Source organism: Galendromus occidentalis, unplaced genomic scaffold (genome assembly GCF_000255335.2).
Source record: "Galendromus occidentalis unplaced genomic scaffold, Mocc_1.1 scf7180000077448, whole genome shotgun sequence".
Taxonomy (NCBI): domain Eukaryota; kingdom Metazoa; phylum Arthropoda; class Arachnida; order Mesostigmata; family Phytoseiidae; genus Galendromus; species Galendromus occidentalis.
The window spans coordinates 190,792-210,844 of NW_003805436.1; the positions used below are offsets into that span (position 1 = coordinate 190,792).

Below are 20,053 nucleotides of genomic sequence, written 5' to 3' on the forward strand. Positions count from 1 at the left end.
GCGTCGGCGTCGGGCAGTGAGGGAGGATGCTAGTACTGTGGCGCAAAATTCAAATCTCGATCTCCTGAAACGGCAATAGTGCGCATCGTCGGCCTTTTGTGTGGCGTTTTCGATCGGTGATCTCTTCATGCGAGTTTTCCTCAACGTGGGAGTTTGTGTCGTCGAGTAGCTCGTTGCGGAGAGCCGAGAGCTCCGTGGAATCACATCGAGACAACAACAGTATCAACAGCAGCGGCGGCAGCGTCGTGTGTGTGCTGTTGTTGCTGCTGCGAATCGAGTCGGTGCTGGCAACAGTCGCAGCAGCATTGTCGGATATTCCCGCGTCGTCGAATCAAGCGTACTTTATCGGAACGCTCCCGACCAGAGTCGGTGGCCTACGTTTAGGCTGACCGCGCTCTGGGCTGGTTAGCAGGCGCGCTGACCGAAGCCGGAGCTTCCAACGTGCGGCAGCGTTGGGATTGTGTGTGCGTGTGTTTGCGTTCATTCGAATCGAAGACGAACTCAGTCGGCGGCCTGCCTATCGGGCCAGATGCCCCTTTTGCTTCAAAATCCCATGTTTGTTGTTGGTAGCAAGGCAAGCACTAAGGGCCCCCGATCGCCTGGTCCTATGCAACAGCCCTACCAGGTCGTGATGGCGTTATCGTTCTCGTGCGAAAACCTTCGAAATCATCTGGAAGAAAGTTCACCGCCGCCTCTCGACGAAGAGTCTCGCATCCTCATCCTCGACTGCAGGACGTTCCTAGCCCACAGCGATCGGCACATCGTCGGCTCAGTGAACGTCCAATGTCCTGCGATCTTGCGGAGAAGACTCGGAAATAAACCTCCCTTACGAACAGTGATCACTGATCGCGAGGTCAGGGAACGACTTCGGAAAGGACTCTACTCTCCGATTGTGTTGTACGAGGAATCTGCCAGCGCGGGACCGAATTCAATGGCGGCCTTTGTAGCGAGATGTCTCCAGAATGAAGCTCGGATCAACAACGTCTACATTCTCGAAGGTAAGTTAAACCATGACCCAATGGAATTGTCATCGACGGTTTCGCGGAGAATTTTCCCATTGCAACTTCATGGCGTTGATCTTCCATGCTCTCAAGGATTCCGGGAGAGCTCGTGATCTGCGGAACGACACGAAATCTTCCCGATTCGTGTGGAATGCAGAGGAAAATTTCGATCTTCAATAGATTGATCTCATCCGCTGATCACGCTAGGTAAAGAGATTCGTCGGCGGGAACCGTGGAATATATGTATATGGACTTGCTCACGGACCGCATAGGAGCATGATCTCGTAGCCCCGCACGTTTCGCACCGTAAGGCTCTACCGGAGAGAATTAACATGTAACTAGGCGTGGAATTCACTCATTCACCCGGCGGAACTACGAGGGCGTCTGATAGCATCGATAGCCATCTCGGGTGCCGGTCCGAGTCGCAAGATACCGAGAAGGACGGAAGCGACGGTCTTGGAAACTGTGAGCCTCCCCCGGAAGCATAACGGCGTGGAACAAGACCAAAGCGATAAGTTTTGGATAAGAGCAATCCTCTCACGACGACACCGATATCTGGCTCACCATTAGCTGCTCGATGAGCTCGATCCAGGCGCGACGATACGGTGCTCCCAATTTCCATGGGATCAGGCTCCGACGGCTGGCGAGCGGTGCTGAGTTTTGCTAATCACGAAAGGCGCCCAGAATACCCAAATTATGACAACAGAGGCTCGACAATGGGATGACTTTCCGCTTAAAATGTTTCCGCTCGGCAGTCATTACCTCGATGGTGTCAAGGTCTTCATCGTACGTATTCAGCGGGAAGAGGCTGAGGATCTGCGATTCGGGCTTCATACGAAAAGATGAAGTTCTCTTGGAACCAATAATGAAAAAACTCTGGTAATCGACGTACTACCCGGCGGACTGACAGACAGACGGATTCAAGGATAGTGCTCGACCGTGTTGTGGATGGTCGTCGGTCGGTCGCTTGGTTGGTTGGTTGGTTCGTTCATTCGTTTCCTCCCTCCCCCTTGCCATTCGCAAAGGTCATTCTTACGTTTATTCAGAAACACTCCTATTGAGTTGTCTAGTCAAGAGGAATCGTGCTTGCTCGACGTTCAATGGCCGCTCCGGAAATCGCTCTTCTGTGAATCATGCCGAAAAATGAGAAGACGGGGAAAATATATAATTCCCGCCGAAAATTGCGATTACGCAGACGCAGAGTAGTCGATTACGGCTCGAAGCTCCGTTTCGATGAATGACTGATGTTCATTCATCTCTCTGCTTCCGAAAGCTGTATCAACGTCTGCTAACTTCCATAGAACGCATTGGAGGGGCCGTTGTTGGAGCACATGTTAGCGGGACGTAAAGAGAGGTTTCTCTGAATGCTCTGCCTTCAAAAATTCCCATCGAATCTCTCCTAATTCCCTAGACGAGGCTTCTGATGATAAACTGTCTTATCATCCCTCCGTACGACACAAACTCTGAGTCTCAGTCAGTCATCGGGGGGCAGTTTATGTTGAGACTCGAGACTTCCGATTCATGATTATCAGGGAGATCGCAGGAGCTTCATTGCCCTCGGGCCGGATCAGGGATTGAGCGATTCATGTTCGATGTTGCGAGCTCACGGTGAATCGGATTTCTCCCGAGTCGATGATCATCGCATTTGAAAATCCATACACCTGTTCCTTGCGATATCCAAGTCGGTCATTGATCCCGTCAATGACTGTTGGACTGTTGGTGACTGATCAATCTTCGGTGTCATATGCATTCTACGCGGGGCTCGATTCCTCATTTTCTCGGGGAACCCGAGAGACTGAAGCGGGAGGAACCATCGATGGATAAGTTTGTTTGTTCGGCTGAGAGTTCCGAGTTTGGCTTCCCGAACGCGGCTCCAGAGTCTGACCCAGTGGTGGACAGGTCTGCATCATTCAAGTTATCGTCGCCTTGAAAGCAGCCGCCGCACCTGTCGCTGTCGAGCCGTAGATGTCCGCGCCGTGTTCGTTTTCACACCGTAGAATGAGATCAAAGAGAGAGCTGTCGTTTGACGATGTACCGTAGCCTCGATTCTTTAATGGACGCCCGTTTGCGAGGCGGCCCATTCGCATCCGTACGTGGGCTCGGTCTTTGGGCGTTACTAATACTTCGCGCGTACTACAAAACCCACACACGTACGCAGAAACGCACGACTGCGCGTACGCACATACTGGCTTTGGTTGCGGCGCCAACGAGCACAAAGATGTCGCTATCTTGGCGCTCGAAGTCGTTTACGTGCATCGAGGGAACACACGTGAGCTTCCGTCGAGGAATCGGCGCTTGAATGATCCCTGACGTGATGTTTATGACCGCATCTCCGAGAGACGGTATGTGCTCATTCGATTCTCGATTCTAAAGCGTAAATGAGCTCCTGACGCAGGTTCCCATTCTCTCAGGTCCCTCAATGATTTTACGAGGATCACGTCAACTGAGAGATTCGGTCGCGTTTGATAAAGTTTACTCTCGAGCTATGAACAGGCGACTATGAAATCGATCCGTGACAGTGAGAGCGAAAGGGAGCTTGGCGAGGTGGCCGTTGGCGGTGGTAGCCATAGAGGAATCTAGGATCATTGTTTTCGGTAATCTGACTCAACTCGTTCCTTCATTCATTCCGATATCTTCGTAATCTGACTTTGCGATTCTATCCAGTGCGCATGACTTCCCGGAAGCTCCTCCTAACGCCTATATAGGTCAGAAACCTATCAGTCTATCGGGTCTCGCAGTGCGGTAAACGCTCAGAGGATCGATCGTATCTGCAAGGTTCACGCCGAGAATCTGATAAATTCCAAATCCAAGCCTCCATCCGCCGCCATGGCCGGTTCTGATTCCGGAACACTTACCACGTCCTCGGTCTCCCTTCCTGCCGGAAGAATCATTGGCTCCTCACTGGAAATTTTTCGCAAAAACGTAAACTGAGTAGATGAACTTTCGAGCGATTTTTCCTCTAGAAAATCTACATCGATCTCTCTGGAGATGACCTTGCAGTGATCTTTGCCGGCTTTGCGCCGTGATTTTATCAGAACACTCAATGAACAGCTAGTGGGAGCCCTCTCTCAGCGTGATTTCAGTGATGATCCGCACCACGTCTTCGAATGATCGTTGAATAGCTGCGTGCCATTCGCTCGCTGTCTCACGTAAACAATGAGCATTGAAATCTCTCGTCGACTTTCGCTGTATCTTATCCTATCCTGTTTCCTGTCAAATGTTTACAACTCGCGGCTGCTGCTTTCCGTTTCGCCATGACTCCCATACTTATATTAGCGGTCGACGTCGATCCCGATACCGCCACCGTCGTCTTCGTGCAAGAACTTGAATATAAGCTCGGTCAATATAAATTCGATCACGACGGCTTGTCGGCGGCCGCCTCCATTGAGGATTAGTTCCTGGAATCGTAGCCAAGAGAAATTTGGCTCCTGAAACACACGTTTATCGGCCAGAGGGAAGCGCTAGAAGTTCCGTATTGTCTGCAAGTCATTATTTTCTTCTGGAGGGAACCCGTGTCGTGTACTTCGTCGTGTTCATCGGAGAAATCGAATATTTTCGGCCGGACCTATATCTGACGGATGTCGCAGTGGGAACCGAGGAGCCTCCATCTGACGACGACGACAACAATGACAATATATATGGCCTTCAGGTCCCTCCGGTGTAGCTTAGAGAACTTCTGTCACGCAATACTCCAGGTTATCAGCGGCACCGACGCCGTCATCGACTTCATTGAGCTGAACAGAAGCTCCTTCCAAGCAGGGCTCCTTCGCTTCGAGCTGGAATTACACATGTCAAATCAGTCCGCAAGGGTATGACTTGCCTATTGTTATGTCCGGGGGACATTCCTCACTTTGCAACCGCTCCCTAAGTTCCACGCCCGTTCGGTTGTCTGTCCGTCCTCGGGTACTCTCGTGGAGTCGCCGGAGAGTTCTGTTGAGGTTTTGTAAGTTCTGCTCCGATTTTGCTTTCGTCTTCGGCACCCCGGCATCGGCGCGCGAGGTGTTCTCGTAATCGCCATTGGAGCGATCGAATATCTAGTCGGTCGTGACGAAAAAACAAATCGATAATAGTCGATTATGAGTATTTCTCGTTCGCAATTATCGCAAATTGCTTGTCACAGGAAAAGTGACGATTGAGTAATAGCGTCCGCCGAAAGCTGCTGCTACCCAGGCAGCCTTTCGTCGCAGAACACACCGATGTACATGCATGCTTCTCGATCACAGCCGACGATCCCAGCTCCACGGACTCCCACAAGCGGCGTGACTCCCAAGCTCTGCTTAAGGACGCTCATCGGACGCTTATGTTTTCCAAGCCACTTGTCAGTAACCCAATGTAATTCGCAGAATTAAACAATTTTGACGAAAATGAGAAGTCAAGAGCCAAAGACCAGTGATCGTTCTCGGCAACCGTGCTCGATTCCCGTATCCGGAACTTTGCCATAAAAGTACCGCATACGATTGAACCCATAAATGTCAGGAGCTCCTAATCCGGATCGGCTGTAATTGAATGCATGCCGATTCCTGCTCAACAGGTGCAGTGCGCCTCGCGAGATTCAATTCGATCATTCGGAGGGATCCTATTCCCCGATCGAATCGGAGAATAAAAAGCTGATGGCAGTGATCCCCTGAAAATTGTGTGAGAACTTGATTCTCGAGCCGGGAGGAACTCCACATGCGGAAGAGAGTTCGAACACCGATCCCAGTGTCGAGTGAGCCTCCCCCGATTTCCGTTGCTTCCGGCGATCAGGGCAATCACGGGCGACCTTAGCAGACTAATGACTCACGCGCTGCTGCGGTTTGATATTTCGTCGACGCCGTATTCATCGAAACATATCGACGAGTATGAATAGGTCGCCAGTCAACCGTGGGGATTCCGAGCCTTCAAGCCTTGTTGGTCGTTCGAGCGAGCAGTTGAACGGGCGGGCGGAAAACGGTCTAGCGAGTCAAAGTCCACCGAGTTTGGCAGTGACGCTTGATAAGGATCCGTACTCTAGAGTAGAGCGATGCTGGAAACAGCAGCTGCACGCCCGCCAGTCCGCCCGCGTGGCTTCCCTTCAGCCATCGTTTCATGCTCTACGACGACATCGGAGGGCATGCTATAACCATATCACCGAAGCGCTATGTGGGTGAAACGACGGCCCAATCGACGCTGGAACAATCCCGGTCTAGCTCCGATTCGGAGACTACTGAAACGAAGTCGGTTTCGGAAATTAGAGCTCCAACCGGTTCGCTCTGACTTGCATGACCGTCGGTCAGTCTGTCTGGCGGGCCGCTTCTGGCAGGGTACCTTGCTTGGCTTGAAAAGTTTGGCCGAAGACACGCAGAGCTCGTTTCTCGTTATTGTACGACGGGACGGGTATCCGCGTCCGACACCGTCGAGCCAGTAGCCAGCAGCGACACCGTCGGCCCGGCAGCCAGCAGCGATGTCGAATACGAAGGAGGGATGTGTTGGTAAGAAGGAAAAGAAGGTAACACAGGCAGACGATCGCCAACCACCGGCTAGTCGACTAGACAAACCGAGCAACGGTAGAAAAAGGAGCGAGCGCAGCCACCAGATCATCGAGTGCCTTGACCCCAGGGGCCCCGGAGAAAAAGACTGCTTGCCACTGCACAACAGGTACCCCGAAAGGAGAAGAAGGAATACGGTGATTTTCTTCTGGCGCTTCTCTGGCCGCTCTCGAGCCGGACCGAGCAGCTTTAAATCAATCTCCGAAATCGAGCTCGAGGTCAATCCGCTCCTCGAATGATTGTTCCAGTCGAATGATTCCCCGATCGTCAATCCCTTTCTACATTCGAGTTTCCAGTCGTCCTTGTTTCAAAAAAGAATTCCGGTTGGCTCCGGTTCTTATTCCCATGCGGATAAAGCGTGGAACGAACCGTGCAACCGAAGAATTAACGATATTCCCGAGATGCGCAGCGTCGAGAGCTCATTCTGAGATTGGGCTCGGATGCATTTCGAGAAAAAAGAGGGAGAAGTTCGTGTTTAGGGGACGCGGGGGAAGAATGCGCGTCTGAAATCCAAAGAATGTGGAGTATACAAGAGACGCTCCTCGAGGCTCACGGTCAGCCTGCAGGAGGAATCCAGCCGGTGAAATAGAAACCTCTGATCTGATGGAATAGAGATGAGGGTCGTGAGGATCCGGAGCGCACCCAAATCGAAATCTTGGAATGGGGAATTGACTTTCCATTTCGGGGTATATACCCTCAAATCGAACGATGCTCATGGTTTCCGATGGGGATGATCCTCGGATTTTCCGCGGATCCTCAAATCGTGAGTAGGTATACCAAAATCATGGGACGTCACAGTCTCATGTCAGCCCTGTGTGATCTGGGCGCGTGGGTTCGAGCGGAGTCTCATTTTAATCCGAGGGCATCCACTCGATTCTGCTCCGCTTTTGGGGAGTCATCAAAGCGACGAACGAGAGGAGTCTGCCCACTAGCTGCCCACTGAGCGTGCCTAGTTGCTTGCATGCGCTCTGGTATTAGAGAGCTGTACAGACAAACGCTATTTTGAGCAGCTCAGCTAAATATGGCATAAATGTTCCTGACAGAACTAGCTAAGCCCCCGACCTGCCTATCTACCTTCCCTACCTTCATCTGATGGGCGTCTGGATCGCAGAGCTCGCCAGAAACTCGCGAATGGCCCCTGCCCACGTCGAAGCCCGTGGACGACGAGACGGCATCGGCATCAAACCCCTGCGTTCCCCAAAGCCCCCCTTGCTCGGCGTATATTGTGCTCTACGTATTGTCGTCTCCAGTGTGGTTTGGCAGGCGGTGATATCCCAACTCGTCGTCGACAGTGTCGACTATTCCGTCGCGACGTCAGAGACAATCGATGTCATGCAAACGCTAATAACGACATCGCTGACGATTGCGACGCCAAACATGGCTGTTAGGGTCGCAGTGGATATGGTCACGCTGGCGAAAGTCCCGCCGGTCACATGGTCGGGCTCACGGCTCTACACGAATTCATGAGCATGTCATGGCTCCATCTCGTCAGTCACGTCGCACCTGGACGTCCTTCGTCTCCGGTGGCTGACTTCCGGAATGTTTGCGATGAGAAGCCGGAACTTTTCTCTCGAATGAGGGACCTGATCTCTCGCGATGTTGCTTCCGGAATTCCCCTCAGAAGCGACTAGAATCATCGATCCGTTTCTTTTGAGGAAGGTCCATTGTGGTAATTTGGGTTTTGCTGAAAATTATTTCGTCTTATTCTCTGCCGATGTCCCCGCCGCCGGAAAGGATTCTGCAGTGGTCTCTCGCTGCTGTTTCCGTTGCTGGGAACGTCTCAGGTGGCGGCGGCGGCGTCTCAGAACGCTTCTTAAGCGGCGGAATTCCGAAGATGCTGATGATCGAGGTGAAGTCGTTGTAGAACGTGCCGTCATTGATGACGGCAACGAATCTTTTTCCTCAACGGACTCTCAACGTCGACGGCGGAATTCTTGACGGGGGGTGAGGTGCGGTCCTCGAATTGAATGAGGAGTAGCCGAGTGTTCTTGTGTGTGCTCGCTTTGAACGTGTTCTGTTTATGCGCGTACGTTCGTCGGCCCGTCTCTTGAATCGCCTTCGTTGTCGTGTCCGTTGCCCGCAACGGATTCGATTGTGTCATAGGAACCGTTGCGAACGAGCGAACGAAGAAAGCAGAGAACGGAGGGTTGATGTTCAATGAGTAGAACGTATCCGTCGAGCGGGAGCCTTCAAGGGAATCTTCAAGAGTTTCGAAGCGCCCGAGGGACATTATCGCTTTCCGAAAAACTCATAAGCAGCATGTAAACCGTATTCGAGGAAGTGTTGTCGTCGCCTCAGCATTGTTCGACGTTCTGTCAGCTCAATGGGTTCGGATCGTCGCTCGCTGGCACCCACGCGAGAGCGAGACTTGAGACGTTCGTGGGTGACGCGTCGAAAACGTCAGAAGTGCTCGAATTCGACAATTCCAAGAGTTTGGGTTATTATTTCTTTCGCGGAACGTTCATCACAGCTTTGTGTTATGATGCGCGGGCTCGGCCGTCCATCGATTGCTTATCCTGCCTGCCCCTCGAGTACGTCTACACGGGGCGATCGAAGTCGTTTTCGAGCCGAGCGTTGCTTCGGAGCAGCAGTGTTCGCTGGTGGTTCTTTGCTCTGATCTTTCTTTTTCTTCGGGTGGCCAGGTACGCAGCTCGATGGGTACAGCCTCGCTTGCTCTTTCAGTCAGTCAGTGTTCCTCGCTGTCAGTCGCTGCATGGCTCTCTGGACCGCTCGCTCGCTCGGACCTCTTTCTTTATTCTCTTCTTCTTTTTCTTTTTGGTTTCAATGTGAAAGAGGCCCCTGCTTCGTCGTAGTTGCCGACGTCGTCGTCGTCTTCTTCTTCTCCTCCTTCAAGAGGAGCCTAATGGTGACCCGTCCGTATGTCCGGCCATGTTTCTATCCATCGGTTGCTCGTCTGTGAATCCGTGTACAAACACAGAGCCTGGAGTTGGCTATCTGAGATCCTCTAGCTCGTCGACCGGGTGGCATCAACCTTACGAACGAGTTCGACGTTTCCGATTTTTATCCATCTTCCTAGCAGAGACATTCTGCCCGATTCGAGGAGCACCTGATCGGCTACGCGGAGGGAATTCCTAGATGATTAAGCAGAGCATTCACAGACCAGTCTCAGCTCCCGGGGCCAGAGACATCCCTCTTTCACTTGATTCCGGTGTCCCGTCGGAATGAGATTAGATTCGCTTCGAATGAGGAGAAGCTCCCCGTCTCTTCGAATGACCCTCATACATATAATACATATATCTGGGCCGAGGTCGCACTAAGAGATACTCCCTAGATGGGAGCACCGTGCGAGCATTTCTAGGGTATCAAAGACCTCAATGCTGACCTCGGTCATTTCCCGAAACGCGGTGTATTTCCGTCGAATTGGCATTAATTCCCATCGCTCGATGCTTTCTACGTACTTTGTGGATATAATTTTGGAGCGAAGACTAAGGTCCTATTCATTCTTTCCAGGTATGTGTCCGAGGGAGTTCTCTATTTCGATCAACGTGGCCGGAATTTCGGCGCCTGATTCTTTCAACGTTCGATAGCAAGAGACCTCGAGATATTGAGCGCAATCATCCGGCATCTTTCGCCGGGAAAGCGATTCGAGACGTGGCCGTGGATGAAGAGTGGAATGAATCACTGAGTGACAGATAGACGTGTTTACGAACTTCGTACAGGCGACATGATGGACTGAATAGATCGATAGATTAATCAGATGGTAAAAGAAGTCAATGGTTCGCCGGTCTCTCCGCGTGGAAATCACTCCGGATCTCCTAACACCGAGAAAGTCACAAGGAAGAGGGCGATTGGTAGACATTAAGCATCGAGGGAGCGAGAAACGGAAGATTAAGAAAGTAGGAAGGCCATTTAGCCGACGACGGAGCCGCCGAGCTCCATCTTGACGGTGGTGGTGGTCGGCGGCGTCGTCTACGGCTTCGATAGAGGAGCAAGCCATCCGCCCAGGAAAATCGAGCGGCGGATGAGCTGGCCTTTAGTGTCGGCTACAATAATTAAACTCGATAAGAGTTATTGTTGTTGTCGTCGAAGCTCAGACCTCCTCATCGTCGTCGTCTCCGCGGTCGATTTCGCCCTGGTTGGTGTCGCCGCTGCCGTCGGTTCACTCGCTTCCTTTTAGCGACTAATTGTGAGAAGATCTTCTTAGTCAGTCAGACAAAGTCGACGATGGACCCTTCTTCGGAGGTCTATGGGTTCGTTGGCGGACCGTGCACCTGTACGGAATCCAGATCAGGTCTGCCGGTCGCTCGATCCTCGGCCGGCCGGCTGTGCTCGTCGGTATCCCGATCTCAAGCTGCTGGTGGAAATTCGAATTATTCGGTACTTGCTCTCGATCCGGCGACAGGACTTGATTCCTCAAACTGGGTGGACGATCGAGGGGGCTCAGATGACCGAACTCGAGACAAAACACACCGACGTTCTCTCTCGATGAACGAATTCGAAAAATTCGGGGTCGGGTCTAACAGTACGGCGCGTAAAATTCGTACCGTCCGTAGCATGGTGGCGACTTGGACGACAATGAGAACAATAATGACGACGATCCGGGAACATGTCCCGTTTTCGGTCGTGTGAGATTCTTCCTCTCGTTGAACGAACGCTTCCGGCGGTTGGCGCCCGCCAGCCGTAGAACGAAAAGTACGTTGCGTACGCACCGCGCGCAGCCTGTGACAGGTAGCTGCTAGGTAAGCACGGTGTGTTCAGGCAAGCACAGAGCCGACGGTTGGACGTGGCTGCTCGTCGAGATGAACAATGAGACGGTTGGAGTTGCCGCTGCTGCCGCCGCCGCTGCTGGTTGTGAACGGAGCGATCAGAGTAGAAAACGACCGAGCGACCTGCGATCCGGCAGTAGTAGCAGCGTCGACGACGACAACAGTTCCGCCGGAAGGGATAACCGTTGGTACTGCTCGAAATGATACCCAGAACTCGGCAACAGTGTTGCTTCATCCAAGCCGAGGACCGTTGGACCTTCTTCCGTGCGTTGTGCTTTCGTCCATCCGGAGACATCTTTAAAGGGTCTCCGGAGGGAGGGATAAATATACTGCTGTATTCCCCAGCGAGTTTTCTTTCCGAAAACAATTAAATCGAACACCGACTCCGGAGCTTGCCGGGCCGTGTCAGGATTTCGGGATGCTTGCCCCAACGGACTGACTACTGACCGTCGGAAGATCTCAATCGATCGGTCCAAAGTGAAGTTTCTGATATTTGAGACTTCAGAGGAGAACTGGAACCCTCCGAGAGCAGCTACAAAAAAAGCAAACGAACAGAAGATGGAAGGAAGATGAAGCCGACTTTATGAGTGGCGTCCCGGATGCGTCGGTCACGACCGAGCAAGGAGAGGAGACCGGCTCGCGTCGAACGTTCCTCTCTGTGGCCGTATCGACCGTTCGCGTTCCCTGCATAGGAGCCGATCGGAGGAGAGATACTGCGAATGACTGAACGTGCATACACGCTCGCAATCGTGCCTGATGCCGCAAGCGCCATCTCCATCACTATTTTCATTGCTTAGCGCGATCGGGAGATTCATGGATGAGTTGAGAAGGCGTCTAGGTTGGTGGCCGGTCACCGCGCGCATGGCCTTGCCATTCTTATCTCGTGTGAAGATCTAGTCGTAGTCGTTGACGACAACGGCTATGACGTATTCTGTCGACGTTTACGTCCGAACTATTTAAGGGAGCTCCTCAATGACTTCCACTCACGCTGCAGTCACCTTCGTTGATCCGAGCCCCAGCGCCATCCAAATACTCACGGTTGCATCATCGAAGTTCTTATGTCACATCGGCCGCTGCTCCTCCCGGATCATCGCCGTTCGTGCTTATCTCGAGCTTGCGTGCCCCTAGACTTTCTGAGAGTTTCTTCCTTCCGGGGAGCGTACGTTGTCGGAATCTGAGCCCTGGCCCAGGGTGGGAGCTGGGGTTCTGGTCCCACAGAGACAAGGGAGGCGCATTATAATGATGATGACGACGAACGCGCGAGACTGAATGATGATGATCAGCAGGGCGCGCAATTTTCCCTGGTGCAGTGTCCCTGAGCGGCCTCCTCGCACCGGGAAGCAGGCGAATGCTTGAGCTCGGAAGAACTTGCTGCCACTCGCGGATCCCGCCAAAAATCTGAAGGCGTTCTCGACGCGAGCCTCCACCAATCAGCTTCACCCTCCCGAATCTAAAAGGATCTTGATACATGGGGCCGAACTGGGACGTGGTGGAATTCTTCAATAATAATAATCCACCACAGTAGTCCTCCGCCTGCCAAACCTAATATCTCAAGCCCCGGACTCCTATTGAGGTTTCGGTCGGGTTCTCTCCGGCAGCGGCGCGGGCGGGAGCCCTCAGTGGTATCGGATCCTATCTCACGCTCCTCTCAGACATTGCCGAAGCCAGATCCCATATCCTGAGAGCCTCCGCTCCTAAGTACGTCCTCGCATGGCCTTGACCCACATGCTTGCCCTTCCCTCCAATGGCAACTGGAGGCGCTTCCCTGCTGCTGAACCTCCGGCTTGTTTGATTCATGCGGGGAATCCTTCCGAGAGGCGGAATATTCCACAGAATACCACGGCTGAGGGGAATCTTCTCGATCGAGCTGAAGAACCAGTCTCTTCTACATACATCGACTCTTCCGTCGTCTACCTCTCCCCCGCTAATCCGAGTTTACCCTGCGCAAACGGACCGTGGGGATCGTATTCATGTTTTCGCTCTGAATCATATTATTCTCGTGTCTGCTCCCGATTCATTTCCGAGCGGCAACCTTGACATTTGAGATCGAGCTCATGCGTGTTTCTTTCTCTATGCATTTGAAGGTCATGTTGCCAAACCTCCGCAGCTCTTTCCTACGTAAGCTCCGTTGGGGGACTGATCCCATGGTCCATTGCTCTTAGGGTCGATACCGGCTCTGGAATTCGCTCGTGCGTTCCGAACAAGCGATAAATCTTCGCGAGGAATAAGAGATCGTCGCAAGACTACCCAGGTGCTGGGCACCTGCAATGTTGCTCCGCAAGGCGACGTCAACGAGCTTATTGTTCTTGTTGTTGTTGTTGAAATCGTCTACGGCAGCTGCAGCGAGAGAGGGTTGAAGTCGGGAAGTGTGGAAGCGATTGGACCACTGCCATCCGCAGCAGGCCGCTTGCGAAACACGGAAACCCAGACCGACGGAAGAATGGGCCTCGTGGATCGATGCGCGATTCAGGACTACGAGACATGGGCGGGCCCTGGTATCCTTTCCTGCTTGGTAGGCTGGCTGGCTGGTTGACGGTTCGCCTCGCAGACTAGACTGGGTGAGAGAAGTCTCAATGGACGTGCCAGGAGAATGAGTTCCCCCCGGAGGGGACGCACGAGCGAAAGAGAGCTGGAACGAACGAGAAGTTTCCAACAGACGGGAGGGAGGGACGAAGGCAGGCAGGCAGGCAGGCAAGAGACCTTGGAAATCTCGAGGGGAAGAGGCGCAGGGACGGAGGGAAAATGGAAGCTGGAAAAGGGTAAAGGAGCAGTAGTGGTAGTCGTCTCGGACGACGGCGGGGAAGGAGGGCAAGATCGCTCGAGGGGTGGGCAGTCCTGCTTCTAAAAATAGAAGCAGCTCCTTTTTGGGTGTGGAGGGGTCCTTCCTGGTGGCTTCCCTCCGTCTCCCCCTTCCCCCTTTTTCCCCGGAAGCCCCGTTTCATTCAGCTTCTATCTCCGGTCGTACGTTTCTCGTCTGTCTGTTGCTCCCATTCTCGGTCTCTCTTCCTTCGCTCTTCTTTTCCTTGCGCTCTCTTGCCTGTCCTCACATTTACGCAATCCGCGCTCGAGCAGAGGAATCCTGACGACACTGTCTCGTCACTGCGATCTCCGTCTGAAGATCCATTGAGGAAAGAATCACGGAATCTACCGAGCAGGATTGCTAGAACAATCGGTGGATCTTGACGCGCTCGGATCAGCGCTGACAATCTTATGGGATATCATTCATGGGCTTTTGTCATTCGGCGGGTCGCCGGTCTGTCAGCCGCTTTGGCAACTTCCTGACCGATCGACCTTGAGCGGTGTCATAATTTCGTCGCGTCGCTGTCATCAATGGTGCCATTGCCATCAATCCGAATCGTGAATACTGTCGCCGAACCCTCTCTGATGTAATGTTTGACTAGAAAGTGATCTGATGGAAGCAGACCTTTCTCGGACATGGTTGAACCGCCTGACCACTAAGCGGCCAACGATCTCCCGAACAGTCATCATCGCCAAGCGCAGCTCCGATCTCTGCGAGAGCGGCGAACACCCAACGTCCGAGCTCGGGGCTACCACCGCGCGCCCATGCGGGAATCTCGAGGTGTGTGCGAGGGATTGCGATTCCGAGGGTGCTTCCGAACCTGGGTCAATGTCGGACGATCACCCCCGTGTTTTGTCGTCGCTGCTGTTGTCGGATACTCGCGAAATATACATATCTACACCCGGGACGGAACTCGAGTATCCCTTGCGAATTTTTCGGTGCAGTCTCGAACGCGGCCTTCGCCGACGATAGAAGGATATTGTAGATAGCCTACTTCCCAGTCTCTTCGGACGGTCGTTCGTTTCCCGTTCGAATCGCGAGTGCCCGCCGCGCCGCCGTCTTCGTGGCTGCCGTCAGCGTTGCAGCGGATGCGCATGCGCGCAACTCGGCCCGCTGACACCGATGCCGCTGCAAGCTATGCTTCCCCCTCAACCGGCAATGAAACGACGACGACGTCTAGCCTAGCTACCAGCCTTCCGGACGGCTCTCTGGCGAGCGGCACGCACCGACGGTCGGACGAACAGACAGATAGACAGACCGAACACCCTGCTGCAAGCCAAGAGCTGAGGGAGAGGGAAAAACGCAAGGCCGTCCGTTCGCTCATTCGACCGACCCTGCGGGAAGGCAGCGAGCGAGTGAGTTGAGAAGGGTGAATGGACTCGCCGGATGAATGGCGTAGTGTGATCAGCGTAGTAGAGCCCTGAAGCCGTCTTGCTTCCAACGCCCGGGTATTGTCCACCCGACACTTGAATGCTATTCAGCTCGATGCCAATCTGCTGGCAACATCATGTTGGAGAACTTCGAAGACAGTGTTTCGCGGGCGAATCTATTTGTACAGCGATATTCTTCAGCACTGTCTCTAGGGAGCGGCGCGGCGGTCAGAGGAGATATCGGTAGGCTGGTCCATACCTGCCCCAGCTGATGGACTTGTCAAAATGAGCGTCGGACTTCCGTACGGCAAGATCGAGTTTAGGTTCGAGATCGGTCCACTGCGTGGCCGGTCGAGCTCGACTATCGTAGTATATTGTTCCGTGAACTGGACTCCGAACAATCGAGTTCGGAAAGGCCTTCTCGAGCTAGCTGGCAATGGCGGGTTCACTCAGAATGAATGATTGTCGCAAAGGATTCGATCGAAGACGACTGCTGTGGGAGATTGTGGCCCAGATCGATCTATTCGCGAAATTACTCACTCGAACTCCGGCGTCGGATTCGAGCGGATTAACACAGCACAATGTCCACTGTGCTCCGCGGCAACGATATGTTTGGATGGACTCATGTACGTGCATCGGAGCGAGCGTCCGGGAGCGACCTATTCGATTTCTACCCCAAGCGCCTTCTGAAGTCGTATGGCGATTGATTAGTACGGAAATCTTGATTGAAATATCAATCTTCAGGCTCCCGAGTGGAAATGATGAAAACGCCGACCTTGTTGTTGCTCACGCGACGATAGATGAGGGCGCGGCGGTGCATACCCCGATGACGAGGCATCTGTTTATTTCGATGGTGATTTTCCTTTGAACTCCACTCAGATTTCTATCGTTTCCTTATGAGTCTTCCTTGAGTCACATGACGTCATGTTCGACCACAGCCGAGGGGAAATCTCGAGCGACGTGCGAAGAGCAGAAACAGGAGCCGTCCGATCGTACTATGTATTCAGGTATTCAGTCATCGTAGTCTTCGATCCACTCTGAATAATCCTCCCGGTTCGGTTTCGTCATTTAAACAAAGGTCGATCGATATCGACCGATGAGGTGTCGACAAGATTTCCTCGATTACGTTTGAGTTCTAGAAGAACAGGCATCGATCGCTTGTTAATTCGTAACCACCGTAAACGACCACTACGAACGTGCGGCAATTAGAGCGTGAGTCGTCGCATGAATGGTAGTAGCAGTCGTAGTGGTGGTCGTGGTGGTGGTGGTGGTGGCGAAGGTGGTCGGTCGGTGGGTCCTATGCCGGCAAGCTGGCTGGCTGTCTGACACTGTGGCGAACGTTTCACACGCCCTGTCACCCTCCGCTCAAAGGTCGCTGCTGTTCGAACCGCCAGTGGTTTTCGTTGATATTGGCGCTGCTGTGGTCTTCGCAACAACTTCGTCGGCATCAACGCAAGCCCGGTCAACGACATCGTGCTCCGCTGCCGCTGTCGGCAATGGCCCCAGTCTTGGCTGGCGTACGACAATGGCGTATGGGCTCAAATCCTTGTACGGTTTTCTTACCCGAGCGTTCTAGAGACGCACGACAAACAGAAAAAAGGGTCGGCGTATGGGGAAGGGTCAAAACCGCGAGACGCGAGGCGACATCAGAAGGACCGTGGAAGAAAAACATTCCCGTTCCGCGGATCCGAGCGGGCCAGTAGCTGCGCGAAAAACATTTCGGTCACAAGCAGTCCGGAAAAACCGGGACAACGGGCACTGTGTTTTTTCCTTGTTGGGAAACAGAAAGACGGGAGAATGCGAGCAGCGAAAGATTTGATAAAAAAGGCCCGGCGTCGATTCCAGAGTTTCTGGGCGGAATCATGGATCGTTCCGAAAACCCGGGGAATCTCGCGATCGGAAGCGCAGTCTTCCCGCTTCGTCTGCGGTCTGACTGAGTGATCGTCGTGACGATTCTCGCTCGTGACACGCGTCAGCTCATTGACACGATCTGGTTTCAATTTCTGAGAATCTTCTGAAATAAGTCCGTGACGAACGGTTCATCCATCGATTCGTCGGATTGATTTGCGTCGACATCCATCAAATTTCGAAACCCCGAGTCGAGCAAAAGAGTTGACAGAAACCTCGTCTATTACAGGTGGCTTCCAACAGTTCCAACATCAGTATCCTCATCTCTGCGTGACTGGACCGAAGAACCCAGTCTCGACGACGCCCGGCTCGCCTTCGTACTGGCCCTCAGCACTCTCCCCTCTATCGTCGTTATCGAGGAGTTCTTCCTCCCCGTCATTAGCGTCAACCAAGAACCTGCCTTGGTATCAACAAGACCAACAGGATCCCGTCGAGATCCTACCTTATTTGTTTCTAGGAAGCGAAAACCATGCCAGCAATAAACTCACTCTTCAAAGGTGAAGCATTTCCTCCCGGCACAGAGCCCAGTGGATCAATAGAATTCATGGCGGAAGTCATCACGACGCCTGATATGAGAACACATGCGATAGTACTGATGTCGCCAGCCCCTGTCAGGACGCCTAATGGCAGCGAACTTATCGATTTCTCGTCCAATGTTTTCAGACTGAAAATCACCGCGCTGTTGAATGTCTCTCACAACTGTCCGAATCACTTCGAAGATCTATTCCGATACATGACGATACCAATCGAGGATTCAACTAGTGAAGATATCGGCATCTGGTTCCGGAGAGCCATTGAATTTATAAGTGAGTACAGCCCTCGAGCGGAATGTAAAATAGGTAACTGTTTCCTCCCTCACAAATCGGATCGCATGCGAGGAGCTGCGGGAGAAGGCGCGAGAAATCCATTTTTCGGGAGCTGGTTCGGGTGAATTTATCACGTGAATCGAGATCCACGAGAATTTCTGGCGGAGCTCTATATGTCCCGGAAGCCATTTGCGCGGAAAGCCGATGGAAACTTACGCCAAGCTGCCGGATCGAGACTCTCTCAACTCGGGACATGGGAATTTATTCGTTTACGGCGTAGTTCCGGCCGAGGAATTGCAGGCCGCAGCGAGCTACGTTGATTCAGATGGCGTAGCCAGTCAGGTCTGATCTGAACCACACGACTAGATTGGGCTCAGCACGCTCCGACCCGCTGCTGCTCGTTTACGCCGAGCTCGATTCACTTCCGCCGAGTGTTTGGCCTAGGAAGCGAGCCATGAGATCGCAACGGATACGGCCGCGGTAGCCACCTTCCGCACCAACACTTGCGACCGATGCGGTCGGAGACGTATCGCGAGCTGGCGCACCGTAGATCTGCCGCGTCAGCTGTTCTCGAGGAACGGAACCAAGTGAAATAATCCAGGTGAACTAGAGGGAGCTCGAACGGAGCCTTCCGTTTCGAGCGCTCCCATTCTTCATGGTCTCGAGATGGAAGTGTAGGAAACAGGCTCCGGCTCGAGAGCCGGAGGTTGGCCGCCTACAATGGAGCCATGACTCCATCAGGAAATCCTATTGGGAACTTTCGCTCGCCCGGTGTCCACCGAGGTGGGAGTCTCTCCCTACAGACTCGTTCAAGCTCGCCCAGCCCACCCTGGATACGTCTCCGGGGATTTCCCCAACTTCGTTCTCCGATGAAAATTCCAAGAAGAGTTCCGTCCGATCTTCCCCCCCCCTTCCCTGTCTTGTGCGAGAGGGTCCAAAGCCACCTTGGAATCAGCGGTCGACACTGGATCAGGATCGAAAACGCAACGATTATGACCGCGACCGTATCGAGAGCGGACATTCCCTGAGTTCGGGCCGGCCAATCGCTTTTACTGATCTCGAGATCGTCAATAGAGCACATCGAAAAATACAAAGTCCCCGACGACGAGGAAGCCACCTTTGAACCACGAGTAAAACTAATTGTTCTCCCTTTATTCCAGATGACGTCAACTCGTCAGGTGGGAAAGTCCTTGTGCATTGTCATGCCGGTATTTCTCGGTCGGCGACCATCTGTATGGCGTATCTGATGGCGACTTTGCGACTACGGATGGAGGACGCCTATGAGCACGTGAAGGCTCGGCGGAAAATAATCTCGCCCAACTTTTCGTTCATGGGTCAACTGCTTTCGTTCGAAAGTCAGGTATTCTCGCCGCGGCCAGCGCAGAGATCGCCAAGGTCTCCACTGACAAGCATACCCTGCAACAATAACAATTCGACGCAAGCCTCCCCGTCACCTCGAGTTGATTCTCCGAAAACTCCATCGGAAGGAACGGCTTTCGATTTTTCGATTTCGCCGTCGACGTTGGCGTCCCTAGTGAACAGCTCCACGGCTGGTTCGGCCAGTAGTCCGAGTCCTACCCCGTCCCCGACGACACCTTTGTGCCCGTCGAGTCCTTACTCCCCCTAGGGGTAGCAGAAAGAGGAACAGGAGAGAGATGCGGGAACGAGGAGGGAACAGGTGGCGCTGACACATCGGTCGTTTGCCATTCCGCCCGCCTTTATTCCCGCCCCCGTCCCGCATACCAACTTGTTTTCCACCACGCGCTTTGAACGTATGGACGGCAGAGCAATTCGATCCTCGAGTCGAAGATGTTGCCAGGAGCGAATGTTCAATCGAAGAACACGTCGACGGCTGCCTGAGGAACTATGGCGGCCATGCCGATCGAGTTCCGATGTCATCTGGTATCCTGAGGAAAGACAAGGAGCTCTCCCGT

General features: G+C 53.2%; 1 protein-coding gene across 1 annotated transcript; it reads left to right on the forward strand.

Moving 5' to 3' along the window:
* The first annotated feature begins 529 nt into the window (after positions 1-529).
* Positions 530-19,746, forward strand: LOC108864289 (dual specificity protein phosphatase 2-like). The gene is made up of 4 exons (XM_018639610.2): positions 530-998; positions 17,543-17,810; positions 17,977-18,119; positions 19,280-19,746. Exons 1-4 carry the CDS (start codon positions 530-532, stop codon positions 19,744-19,746), a joined length of 1,347 nt encoding a protein of 448 aa, XP_018495126.2.
* The last annotated feature ends 307 nt before the right edge of the window (positions 19,747-20,053 follow it).